The sequence below is a fragment of the Seriola aureovittata genome, chromosome 15, assembly GCF_021018895.1.
Source record: "Seriola aureovittata isolate HTS-2021-v1 ecotype China chromosome 15, ASM2101889v1, whole genome shotgun sequence".
NCBI classification, from domain to species: domain Eukaryota; kingdom Metazoa; phylum Chordata; class Actinopteri; order Carangiformes; family Carangidae; genus Seriola; species Seriola aureovittata.
This window is the reverse complement of record NC_079378.1, coordinates 16,056,335-16,073,479: the sequence shown is the minus strand read 5'-3', so window position 1 is coordinate 16,073,479 and position 17,145 is coordinate 16,056,335. Positions and strand designations below refer to the sequence as shown.

Here is a 17,145-nt window from a genome sequence, read left to right as displayed (position 1 = left end):
TGATTTGAAAAAAAACTGAATGCTGATTGTTGATGCTCACTTTGATTTCAGTCAACCAAGGAAAAAAAGGGAGTCCATCGGCCATAAATTTCTTTTGTATGATATTTTCTAAAAATAAAAACACTGTATAACCTGGGCAACATCTCACATACAAACAATAGGCGCACTTGATTTGTCACTGCTCCTTCCTTCCTTGATGGTCAGAGTATTACACAGCCATTTAACTTAAAAAGCCCGAAAACTGTCTCTAAGAGCACATCTCAGATGTGATTTACAATACTGATATAATGTGAGAGACTGTTCAATCCTCTTTCTGGTTTTTGTCTTCATTTGTCACTGATGCTAAAAGAAACTGAGCACTATGTCCAAATTTAGAACTAACATATCCTATCTCATTTGGTATTGCAGAGTAACAGCCACATAAACACAACAACACACCAGAAACAGTTGAGCTCCAGAATTAGGGAGTTACTATGAAGAGCAAAGAGAAGGTTTCTGAATTATGTGATGTAGGTGTAACTAATTTGTTCTTCACATTCATGTATTTGGGTGTGCCCAATCATGGCTAACATGGAGCAACAGGAGTTCCTGCTGAAGTCACACATAAGATGTTCCTAATGTGAGATACACACACATGCTAGTTGGAGAACTATGGTTATATCACCAAACCAAAGTTTCTGTATATTCTCCATTTGACCATCTCTCAGCTCTTCTGCAGCACGTTCACAAACTAATATTTCTCCGTGGCAAAGTCAAGAAAAACTTTATCAGCTGCATTTTTGAATTTCATTTTCACTGAAAAAAATAAAAAATAAATAAAATTTTATATAAAAATGATGACTATTTTGATTAATTGTTCAGCCCTAGATAGACATGTGTACAGGTTAAAAAAGGCACTGCGCTGTCTAAACACAAGCAACTGTTTTATTCACAGGCTATCCAGGTTTGGAAACTGCAACAGGTAACACTCTGGTGGACTCAGCAGTGGTTCTGAATCCTGGTCATTGAGCGCTACAGCCCTTCTGCTTTTCTTTCTTACAATCTAATCAGGGATTACTTGATTAACTCCTCTGACTCCAAGTGGAAGCTATTTCCTAACGAGGACTGATACCAGGACCAATAATTACTGCAATATATGCAGATTAATGGTTAACCGTGAATTATTAATGTTGAGAACAACAAAAAAGAAAATATTGTACTGTCTCACAGCTAATGCTGTCTATTAACAGCTCCAGAATTTGAAGCAACGTGTGTAAACTATAAAGTGAATAATTAAAGTGAATGATTAAACATATTCACAGCAGCTAACAAATAATGGAATATGTGATATTGCACATTACCTGTCATGCAGTCCGATGGGCATTGTCTCCCCTCTGTGTACAGGGTGCTCCATACCCTCACCAAAACCACACCTCAAAAACAGACACATGATACTTTCAATATTTGTATTAAGTCTTCCTTCCAAAAAAACAAAAACACATCATATCAATCTCAGGCAAGAAAAACAAGATAAAGCTGTTAAATGGAGACAACTTATCTTTCAGCATTTGCAAGTCAGACTGACATCTGCAGTTTTATCAGAACTCATTTTATTTATTTTTTCCAGTCTGCACATTATTTTAGATAATATTTATTGCCTAATGGTGATAACATTTCAATGCTATAATTGCTTTCAAGTTTATCCTGAAAGCGAACGTGTGTATTTATGACATTTACGGCCAGTGGCTGTGTTACTTATGAGAGTGGAGTAATGTGAATATAATTGCTGTCATGTTAATTTTAGATGCATACTGTCCAACAGAAGTTGATGGCAAGATGTATGGGTGTTTCTTGACCCCTCATCCCGTGCTGAAATGTGACAGTTGCATCATATTTCTGTAACTTGTTGCTTTACGCAGAACTAGGCTAATGGACGCTAAAAATATCTGTCATGTGTTAGTTGACAAAAAAATCCTCCTCGTATTCTGAAATTCAGCTTACATTATTTACAAAACAACTGGTGTAGTAGCATTGATATCTACTACAAAAACAATGCTAACAGGTACAAACATTAGTTTGGATCCAGTAAAGTTTTCTTAAAAGTTGCAGCCTGGTCCGACGTTTTAACATGTTAATTTTGGCATGACATGATTTTAGTGACACACGACCGATGGAGTTGACAGTTTACCTCTGCAAAGTGCTGTAGCTCTCAGACAGCAAGTCGGAGAGGTTAGTCCTTTTAAAGCTAAGTGTGACAGAAACTAAGTCCACAGCGAGGTAGCCGACTTGCTAGCAAAGACTTTAGGCTATCATCATTTAAAACGCCAGCCTTTCATTGCCGGACTGAACAACTGTATTGACAAATGAGGCAAACCTGTCAGACTGGAGTTTTGTTCATTTTCTGGCCATGTTGCCTCAATGCTGTCGTTACATCCCCAGTGGGAACAGGCTAAAGCTAACTAGCTAAGCTAACCCTTTAACGTTAACATTGGCTAGCTTGAAATAACGTTGGATCAGGACAGTCGACTGTATGCCTGTCAAGTTGGTTACAGTTAACCCAGCTAGCCATGTTACCTTGGCTAACGACAGCGTAAACTACCAGGGTCTGGACATGAGTTAGTTGGGTTAGTTATTAGTTAGTCTGGTTGGTTGGTTGGTTTGCCACCACCAACAAATGACTGTGACTAACTGTCAACCTTCTATTTGTTGAGCTCAATACAACATATATGATATTACAATCCCTGTATGTGTCTTAAATAGACTCTGTAAACTTTTAAAAAACAGATTCATTACCTTCAACGCCGAGACAACGTTAACTAGCGTCCTTGTTTTCCTTCCAAGCCCTCAAATCCACTTATACCACTGGAGCCTCCTTCCTTGTTTTATCCAATCCGACTGGCGCTTACTAGGAGAGCTGGAGCATCCAAACTTTCCATTGGCGGAAGAGTATGGCAATCTTTTCTCATTGGCTCAAAACTTCCGTTACTATATAAAGTGGCTCTAAATAAGAGTCCTCTTACTTTTGAAGCATTTGAAGTCTGAAGGAAATGTCTACATTGCTTTGCCCTAAACCATTATTCGTGGTCATTTGTACTATATCCTTTTAAACCCCCTAGCTGTAGTTTTCAAGACATCTATAGGGTTCCCTTACAAGTATGAACTTACAGGGAACATCTATAACAAGGACATACACTGTGTGGTTAATGAAAAAATAAATGACCTCCTAGTGTAATATGAGTAATAATTTTAAAATAAAAAAAGCAGAACTATGAATTTCTGGGTTGAACAGGGTGATCAAAGTGGGATTTTTTTATGAGGTAATGTGATGCTATTCTTGTTGAAGCAGGGAAGCTATCTGTTCTTACAGGTGCTAATCTACATTGCAATAATGATAGAGATTTGTTTGCATAATACTTCCCTCCTTATTCTTACCACAAGAGCCAACAGTTAGGCTGCTTTCTTCTCCTCTTTAAATCCTCAATTCAAGTTCAGATTTTCTTTATTTGCATGACCAAAATAAAGTACAGTTTTGACAAAGCAGGCTCTTTTATTTTACGCTCTCACTCACTCACTCTCTCTCTCTCTCTCTCTCTCTCTCTGTCTCTCTCTCTCTCACACACACACACACACACACACACACACACACACACACACACACAAAATGGTGTGAAACAACAACAATGCCCTAAAATAGGCTAAACAGCTACACAGAGCGTCAGAGTTGCAAGATAAATCTCTGTGAGTTCCATAAATAAAACTGAGCCCATTTCACATGTCATTTGATTAATTGTTACAGTAACATAAAATTGTTGATGGAGCAACTGAAAGGTTTGACTGATAATTTGTGTTGTCAGCTGCACAAAGCAATAATCTTACCAGGCGGGACTTCCTCCACAAATGTGCAACTTGAGTTTACATATGTCCCTACACTTAACTAGACATATAATGTAGACTCTTAAATTATCAACCCATGTGACAATGGTACATCTACAATAAACAATGAATGAGAATTCTTGGAGATTCTTGGACCATTGACATCCATCTAAAGGTATTGATATTTTTAGATCTACTTTTGAAAAGATGAAGAAAGATAGCTCAAGAGAAAAACCTATGTTTTGGCAATGAAAATAATTACCAAACCTCATATGAAGTAATGCAAAAAAAAAAAGAAAAAAAAAAGTTGGGTTTCATTACCAACACTTAAGTTAGTTATTAAGAGATATTGAATTTTATTAGGTGAAGGGATTGCAGATTATTTTTGCAATCAGTATAACCTGAGCTTGAAAACATTAAAGAAACCACAGTCTCCAATTATAATATGACCAAAACAAAAATAATGTATGCATTCATTAACATGCAGTGAGGCTCCTTCGATAATCACACCTCTACCACATCCAGCCTTTTGTCCTCTCAAATCATCAGTTAAATTGCCAGCTCATTATTAATCAACTGATGCGTTGATCTGGAACAAAAAGTGCTTTGAATGAATAAAAGTGGTCATGTTGCTGAACTACAGCTGTTAATAGTGACTCCCTGAATCATGTGTGAATGAGTGGGACCTACAGCTGCTAATTTATGAGCATGTTTTGCCACCTTATTATCACCTTATGTGCTGCACTCCTAGTTAAATAAGCATTCAACTGGTAACAGTTATCATGTGTTTACAATTTCTAGTATATTTAAAGTTTATAACATGAGGGGCATTCAGAGAGCGGAGACCTCCACCAAGGCCAATGTCAAACAACATACACTGGACTTCAGAGATAAAAATTCACATTCATAGTAAATGATCAGCATCTGCCTCAAAATTTAATGGGTTCTTCCCTGGTCCATGTCACATCCCTCCTACAAGTTCAGTGCAAATTCGTTCAATACTACCTTTTTGCATAATCCTACTAACAATCTAACAAACAAACCAACAAACACACAAACATGGGTAAAAACATAACTACCTTGATAGAGGTAATTAAAGATTCCCACACACTTTCAAGGATCAGTTTTTTCTGTATCATTTTCATTTCTTAAATAGTTTTGATTATCACTGTGAGTTGCCCTCAGGCTCACACAGGTACACGGAGCAGGAAGAAGAAGAATAAAGCCTCTTATGCAAGGGCTTGTAGAGACGATAAGCTGAATGTGGGAGATATGAGAAGCTTTAATGTAACATGAAGAAATAGTGCATGGCGGGGAAGGAGGGAGTGTTTGAACTGTGAAATAAATATTGATACAGAGTAGGGCCCAAGAAGAATCAAGGAAGAAAATTTTACATAAGAAAGGTCACCAACGGCAGGTATTCAGCAGGAGTTACAGAGTAGAGGTTAAGAGTGGACTAACAAAGATATGATGATGAATTAAAAAAATGATGAATAGATTGATTGATAGATACAGTGATAAAAATGATTATTATTATTATTAAACATTATTATCTTCCGATGTTGTGTAATCAGAATATTTTCATAAAATGTCCAAGGCTGCTGAATAAGTGAAAACAAATTAAACTTCTTGCACAATAGAAAATAATATAAACACAATTATTTGCACCTTTCACTAATATTTGGTCTTTGGCAACACTGACAGGCTCTAAATGTTTCTTGAGGCCATCTATAAGCTTCTTGCACCTGGTGGTAGTTTCTGACATTCCTTCACTGCATCCAAGCGCTTTTAAGTTTGCAACAGTTTGCAATGCAGCTCTCTCCATAGTTTCCAATGGGATATAGGTCAGGACTCATTGCTGGCCAGTTTAAAACAATCCATCTTTTAATTTTCCGGCATTTTTTTGTGCAGCTGGATGTGAGCTTTGGGTCTTTGTCCTGCTGAAAGACCCAAGACCTTCACCTACTTTTCTGACACATTTCGCTCTAAAATGCTTTGGTAATCTTCTGATTTCATCTTTCCTTTGATACATTGAGTACCTCTTGTATCACAGGCAACAAAGCAGCTCCACAGCAAAGAACCTCCACCATGACTCTCCTTCATCAACTATAAACAAACTGATGTATTGCATTAGAGCTCTATAGCCTACTTTCCTTCCACCTGTCCATAGAACATTATTCCAGAAACACTGTGGCTTGTGTTAGTGTTACAGTGTTATGACATAAATTGCCCATCACATATTTTATTAACCAAATTTAAGGGATCCTGATGAATATATTTTGTCTTGTTATGCTTTTATGTTAAAATTCTATATAGGTATCAGTTCAGTGATTGACTTCTCATTCTTGGATAATGTTTTTCCAGCCTCCGAAAAATATTGTAGTGTGTATTGTATTCTTTGGATGTAATGAAAAGCTCCCTCCTTGGCATCCCACTGCACTTAGCAGCCAATCCCCAGTTTCTCCGTCCATTGTAGACCATCAGTAGCGGGCAGTCTCGAGGCGAAATCATCCCCCGCTGCCTTAATAGTGAAGCAGAAGAAGAAGGGAGTCTGTGCCCCGCCCTTTGACTCAACCTCGCTGAGATGTATTTTTTGTAGGGCTGGTTTGTTTATGACGCGGTACACTGGCTCCGGGAGCTTGACAGCTGATCAAGTGTACGCTGTTGTAAAAACGCGCTTTTAGTGTCTGCTTTCATGGAATCTACTTTGTCGTGAATGAGACAGATTTAAAATAGGGTTGAAAGCTAGTTAGCAGTAGGTGTTGGTCAGTCGTACGACCAGATTACATTTGTTAGCCTAGCAATTGGCTAGCATACTTACTTTGACGTTATGGCGTGACGTTAGACTGGAAAGTGGTTGTTTGACGACGCCTGGGCCAAGCATTTTACATTATAACATCAGTATCGAGAAGGCAGTATATAGCTAGACAAGCACATGTGTGCAACACTTAAGTCATTCGCAGGTTAGGCTTTTAGACAGCTGCCTGGCGACTAACTTAAACTAGCTAGTGAGCTAAATTGTCGTTAGCATGGCGTCAGATACAAGTGACACCGAGGAATTCTATGATGCTCCTGAGGACGTCAATTTTACTCCATCTCCGAAAGTGTAAGGAAACAAATTTTTGTAATAGTACGTTGATAAGAGTGACTTCTTCTTGCATATCTCATGTGCCATACCTAGCAAAGTACCTAGCAAACTTAGCATGGACAGCTAACTGGGGAACGGTAAATTTGCGAAAATGCTCATCTGCATAGATAACATTACCTCTGGTGCTTCAAGGAGGATTTTGTTTTCAAATAATTTTCCAGTCAATTTTAAACAATTAATATGTGTTGTGCAGTGTCACCAAGTACTTCTGTTCACCAGCTGTCTGACAGTAGGGAGAGTCTGCCCAACATACAAGTCACATGATGTTATTCCTTAGATCTCGTGGACTGTAGGAGAAGGTTTGTTGTAGGAACAAGTTCCTGTGAAAGCTGAAACCAAGATGCAAATCAACAGTTTCCATTCAGACACATTGTGTGTTGCAACACCAAAAAAAGATATCACTGGTTGTCATGGTGGGAGCTTGCTTTTCGACTGGTGTGTACAGCATCTAGTCTCGATCAGCCCGTTAAACGTGCCAATTTCTAAGTAATGTTAGGGAATAGAACCTGTTTATGATAGATTGATGTAAAAAAAAAAAATTAGACTGCTGCTGTGCTTGTTGGATTTTGTTATGTCTGTCTTACATTCTGAAATTTAACTGAAGGAGAAAATCTCAAAGTAAATACGAAAGGTAGAGGCCACCCTGTAACTATTATGTAATTTGACATGCAAGGTATTAATCATTAATCATTCAGAACCCTACTGAATCATTCTTTCATACTTAATACTTGTTAGCAACCTCATCTAGAAATGGGTTGGGGGTAAAATGCTAACAAATTTGGTTTTGTATTAGATTTGTTTTAGGTTACTGTATTTCAAACATTGACTGTCATCGCATTTTTGAGCCTTATCCCTTTGTGTTTTTTAGGTCACCTGCAAAGTTTGTCATTCCCTCGCCTAAGGTATGTTTATCTAAACCCAGGCACTGTTGAAACAAGGTAGTAAGTTGCTATCAGAATGATTATTCCAACAAAAGTTACCAAAGCTTGAAAATAAAGTTTAGGTAGGACTTCAATTAAGTTTGATCATTTTGGGTCCCTCTCAGATCTTTTATAGAATCTATCGCAGTTATTTTTGTCAGATTGATTATATATCTGTTTGTAAGTATTTGTTATTTAGCAAAATTACTACCTGCTTTGTACCAATGACAATTGGAATTGAACTGTACTAATACAATACACTTAAGTGTTTCACAATCTAGAGGCGACTGCAGTGTTTATAGAAGTTCTCCTTGAAGTTGCACCTATTTTAAGTGATTTAACACAGCCTTTTCAGCAGTGAGTCATTGACTGCAAATATTCAGCCCTCTGCCATGATGCCTGCCTTCTTCATTTGTTAGCCAGTGCTGCCTTCTTGACAGCTAGGAAAATGTAAATGACATGGAAATGGATCATCTGGACTTTTTGCTCTGCCTGCACTTACCACAGACAGTTACAACTGAAATTCAAATTACACCTGCTCATGAGAGATTGCAAATAAGATCTACACTGTAGTTAACTGATAATGGAATGGACGCAGGAGAGATGCTTGCTCACAGACTAGCATTAGCCCTGCACTTAAAATCAGTAAAGTGAACTGAAAACATTGAGTTTGAAGCAAAAGGAAGTTGCATCATGGAACAGTGTTTCATGCATGGATACAAATCAGTGTAAAGACCTTGTAATTGACTTTTAGAGTAAATCCATCCTCATTGCAAGCAGACTGCATCCAATGAAAAAAGACCAATTAAAAGGGTAGCTAGATGAGACAACTATGGAAATTTAAAGGAAATGTGCTCATTAACCATGCGTATCTTTAGGTAGTTAATGTTGCTCTCAAAATAGGTTTCACTCAGTCTGGATGTGCTTGATGAGCCTTAATGTAAATCACAGCTGGTCTCTGGCTTTTGTTATTTCCTATGTGTATATATTGTAGGTTAAAATGTTCCTTACTGTTTTTTTTTAACAGCTTTCGCAGAGATCAGTTAACGCTGCACAAGAGGTGAGCTGCGGAGCGGCCACATCTGAGACTCAGCAAGATGATTCCCTACAAGTAATGGTTTTGTTTATTGTTGAATAGTGTCCCACAGGAGATGAATGATAAAATGGAAATATTGGAGTTAAATCATATTCTCATATTTCTATTTGTCAAGTGAGCCAAAATCTATGATGATGTATTTTTGAAATGCCATTTCCTGCAGTGCGTCCTTTACTATACCAGGTTTTATGTGGGTTTCATTCTTGCTCTGACTTTTTGTTTTGTGATAACTGCTGTGAAAAGAAAGACAGACAAGGTACATGTGCAGACAATAACATTTCTTTTGTATGTGAGCTGGACAAGGGAACTTCATGCATCATGGTTCCTATATTGTTAAATTACATAACTGTTATTTTTTTCTTCCTCACAGATCATTGATAGCATCATTGAGGAGAGTCAAAAGGAAAGCGCTGGCGATGGTGGTGAAGTAGCCCAGCTGCTAGATCAACTACATGTTGATGTAAGAGAAGAGCCAGAGCAAAAGGAAGAGATTAATGCTCAGGATGTTCCTGTGGAGGTAGCAGCGCCAGCTGTCGAACCTCAGCTTGTTGAGAGGCAAGAGGAACAACAGGAAAGTGCAGAAACAAATGGAGCATGCTCTGTACCTGCCCCTGAACCCACAGATCTCCCAGGGCCATCAGCTGGGTCACAAGAACGTGTTCAGCCCCCAGACATCACCAGCACCATAGGGCAGAGTCAGCAATATGGGGCCGTTGTGGTAGCAGAGGGAGAGCAGGAGCAGAGACCTGCAGACATCTTAGACCAGGTCCCATTCACAGACATGCCAGGTGACTCGGACTCCTCTGGGCCTACGAAACCCCCGCGTCAATTCACAGTGGAGCCAGACATTGTAGCCAGCACCAAGAAGCCTCCTCCTGTACGCCCACCCCCTCCTAGTGGAGGTCCTCCACCGAGACCACCTCCCCCATCTTGGCAGAGTGTACCTTCCAAGAAGTCTCAGGAATGTCTGAGACCAAGTGGACTGGAAGGTAAAAATAAAAGAAGTGTACAGTTAATGACACTGAGGTTGAAAAGTGTTACCTTGATACAGATTGTGTTTTGAAATGTTGAACTCAACCTTTAAGACATCACTGGATTAGTAACTGTTTTAAGGCATTTGACATTTCTGTAAAGTGCAGCCTTTAGAGCAATAGCATAAGCCCATTAGTTTTTCTTTTGATTTACTTGTACTGGGCATCGCAACGCATGAGATAATGTTTGACAAACCGGTAAGAACCAAGTGTAAATAGTGTGTTGGATTAATGATGAATGGCTTGAACCACAGAAAAATAGTAAGTGGACATAAAGAAACCAAAGGTATGACTTCTAAACATTTGCCACACAAAGACAGTAACACCCAATGTTCAGACTGATATCATATTAGAAAGTCAAGTGTTTCAGGGTTATGCTGTCATCTCACATCCCTTGCTATAGACAGCGTTTATTGTACAGCTGTTCTAACAATTAACAAGTAGATGTAGTAACCTGTTGTTCAAAGGGAAATGTGCTTAATCCCAACAATAGATAGATAGATAGATAGATAGATAGATACTTTATTTATCCCCTAGGGGAAATTCATGTGTCCATTAGTTCATTGTTGATAATAATAATAATAATTAATAATTAGATTAGTCCACTTCCTTTGGCTGAGGTGTTGTACAACCTCATGGCAGTGGGGACAAAGGATCTCCTGAACCTCTCTGTTCTGCAGTGCAGTGAGATGAGACGTTTGCTGCACCTGTAGCTGCTTCTCTGTCCTGCCAGAATGTTGTGGAGAGGATTGTTGGTATTGTCCAAGATGGCCTTCATCTTACATTGCATGCGTCTCTCCACAACAGTCCTGAGTGAGTCCAGTCTCCTGCCAAGCAAAGACCCAGCCTTTTTTACCAGCTTGTCCAGTCTCTTTGTGTTCATATCGGACATGCTGCTGGCCCAGCAGACTGCAGCAGAAAAAAGTACCCTGGCCACCACTGACTGATAAAACATGTGCAGTATTTCACTGCAGACATCTAAGGACCTGAGCCTCCTGAGGAAAAAGAGCCAGCTCTGCCCCTTCCAGTAGATGGCATCTGTGTTCAGGGACCAGTCCAGTTTACTGTCCAGGTGCACACCTAGGTATTTATAAGTGTGCACCTGTCCTTCCCTCGAATGTTGACTGGCTGAAGGGTTGGCCTAGACCTCCGAAAGTCCATGATCATCTCCTTGGTCTTGGAGGTGTTCAGAAGGTGGCAGTTCTTGTCGCTCCATTCACTGAAGCCCATCGTCAGATCTCTGTACTCCTCTTCCTGCCTGTTCCTGATACACGCCACAATAGCTTTGTCATCCGAGTATTTCTGGATGTGGCAGGACTCAGAGTTGTATAGAGGGTGAACAGGAACGGAGCCATAACAGTCCCCTGTGGAGCCCCAGTGCTGCTCAATATACACATGAATTTCCACAAATATGTGTTTTAAAGAATTGGGAGAACAGCTCACAGCATCCTCTCCTCTGTAGTGAAGGTTTTACTTACCAGAGGGCAATCTATGCAAAATGTCTTTAATTATTATGCTTTATCAGCTATGATGACAAACAGTTGCAAAGCAGACAGAATAGATGACCAGGTTTTCTGAGTCTAAGTTTCTAAGTGCTGTTTCTAAGTGTTGTGTGCTGTTGTATGATTGCTCAGTGTCTGTGGTCAGTCCAGTCAGCGGTGATGGTCTGGAGCCCTCCGGCCTGGTGTCTCCTAGCAGCACAGTGAGGAGTTTGACCAAAGAGCTGCAGCATTCCTTGGATCTGGCCAGTGCCACCAGTGGGGACAAGGTGGTGACAGCACAGGTGAGTGAGGCTGCTGTCCTTTTGTTGCTTATTCAGAACTGCTCAAAACTACATATGGTGTAGCAGTTTCAATATCTTCATTTCCTGTTTCGTTTTCTTTTTTTTTTTTTTTTTTTTTAGGAAAATGAGGATGAACAGGCGTCATCTCAGAGTGGAGGACAAACTCCAGGCCCTCAGCGTCCGCGGTCCAACTCTGGTAGAGAACTGACAGATGAAGTAAGAGTCCCTCTATTTCTTTTTATTGCCTTTTTATCAGTTTGAATCCAAGCCATAACCCAGCCTCTTGCACATTACTTTCTCCAACCCTCTATGCACTAAATGTACATTTATGTGTTATCTTAAAATAGGAAATCCTGGCTAGTGTGATGATCAAGAATCTGGACACTGGGGAAGAGATCCCTCTAATCCAAGCAGAAGAGAAACTTCCTGCTGGGATTAACCCTCTCACTCTGCATATCATGAGGAGGACCAAGGAGTACATTGCGTAAGCAGAATATAATTTCTCAGTATTAGCTGCAGAATTGTTAAATTTGATTGGTGCAGGAAGCTAGTGTCATCTGTCCAATCCATAAAGTATTTTATGAGAAACCAAGTGTGTTTTTGAAGACTTAATTGCTAAGGTGTAACACAAATTCTGAGTTGGAAAAATCGAACATTCACTGACCAAGGACTTGCATCAGCAGCAGACAGGAGAGACAAAAACAACCACTGGTCATTCATTTCAAATTAGTGAAGCAACAGACATTTGGTAGACAAGGAGAAACAGTGACAGCTTCATACGTCAAATCCTATAATAAGTAGTGCTTTGTCCAGTAATACAATACACTGTACAAAATAAAAAGTCGAAGGTGGACAGAATATATTTAATCCAGACAAGTTAGCATCAAATCAAGCTTCCAGGAAAAGTGCATGACAGCATTCTTGTCTTTGGAGGATTTACACATGAATAAAACATTTTCCCACTGTGAAAATCCTTTTTAAGCCTCATCATGTAAAAACAAATGGTGCATTTTCTAGAGGAAACTGATTTGTTATGTTTTTTCCTCACAGGAATGATGCAGCACAGTCGGATGATGATGACAAGCCTCAGGCACCACTGACAGACACAGATGGAGGAAAACTGAAACAGAAAACGTAAGCATTAATGACTTCTTGTTGTTTGTTGCTGGGAATTGATTTCCCCGCCCTTCTATCACAAGATTGTATATAAATATAATGATTTGTTGTCATTTATTTCCAACCAGAACCCAGTTAAAAAAATTCCTGGGCAAGTCTGTGAAGAAAGCCAAGCATCTTGCTGAGGAATATGGAGAGAAGGCAGTCAACAAAGTGAAAAGTGTGCGTGATGAAGGTAAAAGAAATCTGATGTGAGAAGTGTCTAAATTGTAAATGTACAGCTTTAAACTAGATTTTCTTTTTTCTTTTATATCGACCTTAAAAGTACTTCAAGAAAGTACTGAATTAATAAAACAGATCATTTATCTTCATTGAACTTATTCTTTGTCTCATCTGTGAATCTTCATGTATCCACTATGTGTAGAATTATAAAAGGGTGATGAAACTGTTTCTGTTCCCTGAGGAATCCAAAAACGATGTTTTACTGTTGAAAGTATGGCTGTTAGATCTTGAACAAGCTCTACATAATCATGAAAATGGTAACTCCTAGTACAGAGCAGTTGTTAAATTTCTGAACTGCAACAGTGCCAGCACATGCTTATGAAATATAAATACTCCTGCTGCCGGGAAGTTTTGATAATCTAAGTTACGCTTTTTGTTTTGTACGGGCTCAGTGTTCCATACAGATCCAGATGATCCGTCATCAAGTGACGATGAGGGCATGCCTTACACCCGGCCTGCCAAGTTCAAAGCAGCGCACGGCTTCAAGGGTCCCTTTGACTTTGATCAGATTAAGGTTGTACAGGACCTGAGTGGAGAGCACATGGTAAGAGGATCTCCATTTTTTTGAATTTGTTCTGTGCACAAATCAATGCTTATATTATATTATTTTTTTTCTTTTCTTCAGGGGGCTGTTTGGACAATGAAGTTCTCTCACTGTGGTAGGCTGCTGGCAACCGCAGGCCAAGATAATGTGGTTCGCATCTGGGTCTTGAAGACTGCCTTCGACTACTTCAATAACATGAGATTAAAGTACAACACTGAAGGTAGCCTCATGAGTGTCTAAGATTATGTGTTGTGTGATGATTGATTATTTTAATTTAGATGCTCAGCTTTGGCTGCTATAAGATTCGTTTTGTTTTGGCTTCTCCAGGTCGAGTTTCACCGTCTCCGTCTCAGGAAAGTTTATGCTCCTCTAAATCTGACACTGATCCTGGGGTGAGTGAAATTAATAACACCTTTGATTTGTGGGTTGTCATTCCTGAAAATATTAAAATATTTTTAAGGTATTTTATTAATAGTGCAAGTATTGCAATACTGTATATTTTACAGTCTTGAGGCGCCGGGGCTTCATAACAGATTGTACTCTTATCGTAGGCAAGTTGTGCTCCAGAGGACCCAGACACAGAAGATAGGAATGCCCCTTTCCGTCAAGTCCCCTTCTGCAAGTACAAGGGTCACACAGCTGATCTGTTGGACTTGTCCTGGTCTAAGGTGATGGTCTTACTGTCTTGTCTTCATCCTTTTGTCCCTGCTCTTCATATATTTTAGACGCTTGCCCTGCTGGTTTTTATCTCTCGTCCCACTTTTGTCTATTTTTGTCTCAATCAATCTAGAACTTTTTCCTGCTCTCGTCTTCCATGGATAAAACCGTTAGATTATGGCACATATCCAGGAGAGAGTGTCTCTGCTGCTTTCAGCACATTGATTTTGTTACGGCCATTGCTTTTCATCCGAGAGTAAGTTGAATCACCTTGCATTACTTGTCTCAGCACAAATGAGACAACTATTCATTCTGACTCCCAGACTGTATTTATAGTAACACTCAGTTCTTGTTTCCCAGGATGACAGATACTTTTTAAGCGGCTCTCTGGATGGAAAGCTACGGCTCTGGAACATTCCAGACAAGAAGGTGGCGCTGTGGAATGAGGTGGATGGCCAAACACGCCTCATCACTGCTGCTAACTTCTGCCAAAACGGGAAGTATGCTGTCATTGGCACTTACGATGGCCGATGCATCTTCTATGACACAGAGGTAACCAGTCAAGCTACTTCTCTCTGCAAATAGGTGGCTTCTTTATGTCCTTATTATCAATTTTTGTCATGACAGTATTCATTCCAGGTTGAACCAAATGTATTTTTCTGTTTGCATATCACCTAGCGTCTGAAATACCACACCCAAATTCATGTGAGGTCCACAAGAGGCAGGAACAAAGTTGGACGCAAAATCACTGGCATTGAACCTTTACCTGGAGAGAATAAGGTATCATCTTATTTCCATTACAAAAACATCTCCAGTATGTTTCATGTCCCTGTAATAAGGTATGTCAGAAAGATTTATTAAATGACACAATCCCTCTTTCCCCTTGACAGATTTTGGTAACCTCAAATGATTCCCGCATTCGCCTGTATGACCTGAGGGACTTGTCTCTGTCCATGAAATACAAGGGTTATGTGAACAGCAGCAGCCAGATCAAAGCGAGCTTCAGGTGAGGATGGTTCCCTTTCATGTAGTTCTGGCTTGAGCATTTTGAACTAAATTTAGAAACATGTACTATAGTTTATTAGTTTATTAAAACTGGTTTATTGTGGGACTATCTTCCTACAGCCATGACTACTCCTTCATAGTCAGTGGCTCAGAGGATAAGTACGTGTACATCTGGAGCACTTACCACGACCTGAGCAAATTCACATCTGTACGACGAGACCGCAATGACTTCTGGGAAGGGATTAAAGGTAACTGTGCTGTGTGTTGAATGACAAACAGCATTTTATTACTACTTGTCTAATTAATGTGTTGCCTTTTGATTGAACTGTCACTAAAGCTTTACCTATCTTGCAGCACACAACGCAGTGGTCACCTCAGCCATTTTTGCGCCTCACCCAGGCCTTATTGTTCCTCAAGAAACTGGGGCAGAGAAACCAGAAGCAGAGTGTAAGAGCCTGGACTCCACAGACTCAGAAACCATACCCTCAGGTAAGTCCGCTTGAACTCATTCATGTAAAGATTTCATAACACCAAGACTGTCATTTCATTGCTATAAAATTGCACTGTCCTTTGCAGGTGCCCTTAAGACAGATCACACAGAGGTTCTTCTCTCTGCGGACTTCACTGGAGCCATCAAGGTTTTCATCAATGTAAAAAAGTACTGAGCAGGTCAGAGTTGGTCAGCTCTTCACGTTCAGGCCTGTTTCCGTTGGACGTTGGTCCTGAAGGACGCAGGACAGCCCGTCGGGAGTCGTACATTGTCACCCAACTACCTAATGATTATCGCTCTGAGACAAAGAGCTGTCTGTAGCTTTTTCAGGATAATAGGGACCTTAAAATAGAAGATGAGGGGATGGGTGGAAGAAATGGACTCTACAAAGCAGAACATGATGTGATTCCCTGTCACATTACTATTTTTTATCTTTAATACCAAGCAACTGTGAATGGTTTGGCATCAAGAAAAAAAAAAAAAGAAAAAAAGAAGAGCCCAGAAATGCCAAGCGTGTGATGTTTGAGCAGAAACTTAATCTGCTCAGATGCGTACTGTATGTGTAAACTCAAAGCTGTATGGTCAAGACTGAGTATAGCTAGAAGGCTATTTGTAACAGTATGGGCATTTTGTTTTGCTATCACATTTCAGAAAAACTACATTAACTCCTAAAAAGTGCAAGACCCTGTCCTAATGTCAGTCACAAATTTTAATGTGTCTTGTGTAAAGAGATATAACCATTTGTCTCGAAAGCAAAGTGGTTTTAAATATAATTTACAAACTATTTGTGCCTACGAAATCTAGATCGCTTTTCTAAATTCAACTTCTCAAGCTTTCCTCTAAAATATATCAAAACATTTCAGCAGATGACAGCAACTATATGGTACAGGAAATCTGTATACGGTAACTAATGATTAGGGCTGGGTATCTTAAATTTTTCAGAAACAGTACTGGCTCTTAGTACTTTTGATACATTTCTTTGATCAATGAAAGCACATTTCATTATATAAAATAGTATTGTAAATTTACTGTGTAACATTGCATACTTACTGCTTTTGTAAACAGAACCAAATGATGCTCTATTAATTTCCTCAATAAAAATCCACACAAAAATTCTTCTTGATAACCTTTTTTTAACCTTGAAAAATCAATGTCAGTAATTCAGTAGAGAAACAGTATAAATATTTTCTGATACCTGGCCCTATCAATCATGTCCTCCAC

At 39.4% G+C, this 17,145-nt stretch overlaps 2 protein-coding genes across 4 annotated transcripts in view; one reads left to right on the top strand and one right to left on the bottom strand.

Annotated features, from left to right (window-relative positions):
* Positions 1-2,863, bottom strand: part of klhl13 (kelch-like family member 13) — a 38,186-nt gene extending 35,323 nt beyond the window's left edge. For both annotated transcript variants that reach the window (XM_056397001.1, XM_056397003.1), the window contains exons 1-2: positions 2,773-2,863; positions 1,341-1,412 (exon numbers count right to left, since the gene is read on the bottom strand). In XM_056397001.1, coding sequence (XP_056252976.1) covers positions 1,341-1,393 — 53 coding nt within the window. In that variant the 5' untranslated portion in view covers positions 1,394-1,412; positions 2,773-2,863. The remainder of the gene's footprint in view (positions 1-1,340; positions 1,413-2,772) is intronic.
* Positions 2,864-6,422: 3,559 nt separating this feature from the next.
* On the top strand, positions 6,423-17,037 carry wdr44 (WD repeat domain 44). 2 transcript variants are annotated; one of them, XM_056396823.1, is made up of 20 exons: positions 6,423-6,958; positions 7,869-7,902; positions 8,948-8,980; positions 9,387-10,005; positions 11,682-11,830; positions 11,951-12,046; positions 12,178-12,314; positions 12,881-12,964; positions 13,075-13,181; positions 13,621-13,772; positions 13,854-13,992; positions 14,100-14,164; positions 14,324-14,440; positions 14,563-14,685; positions 14,790-14,981; positions 15,108-15,209; positions 15,320-15,435; positions 15,555-15,682; positions 15,789-15,923; positions 16,011-17,037. In XM_056396823.1, the coding sequence occupies exons 1-20, from the start codon at positions 6,882-6,884 to the stop codon at positions 16,097-16,099; spliced, it is 2,694 nt and encodes an 897-aa protein (XP_056252798.1). In that variant the 5' UTR covers positions 6,423-6,881; the 3' UTR covers positions 16,100-17,037. The 2 variants fall into 2 exon arrangements, with proteins under 2 accessions (XP_056252798.1, XP_056252797.1); XM_056396822.1 differs by having other exon boundaries at positions 8,948-9,031.
* Positions 17,038-17,145: the final 108 nt, after the last annotated feature.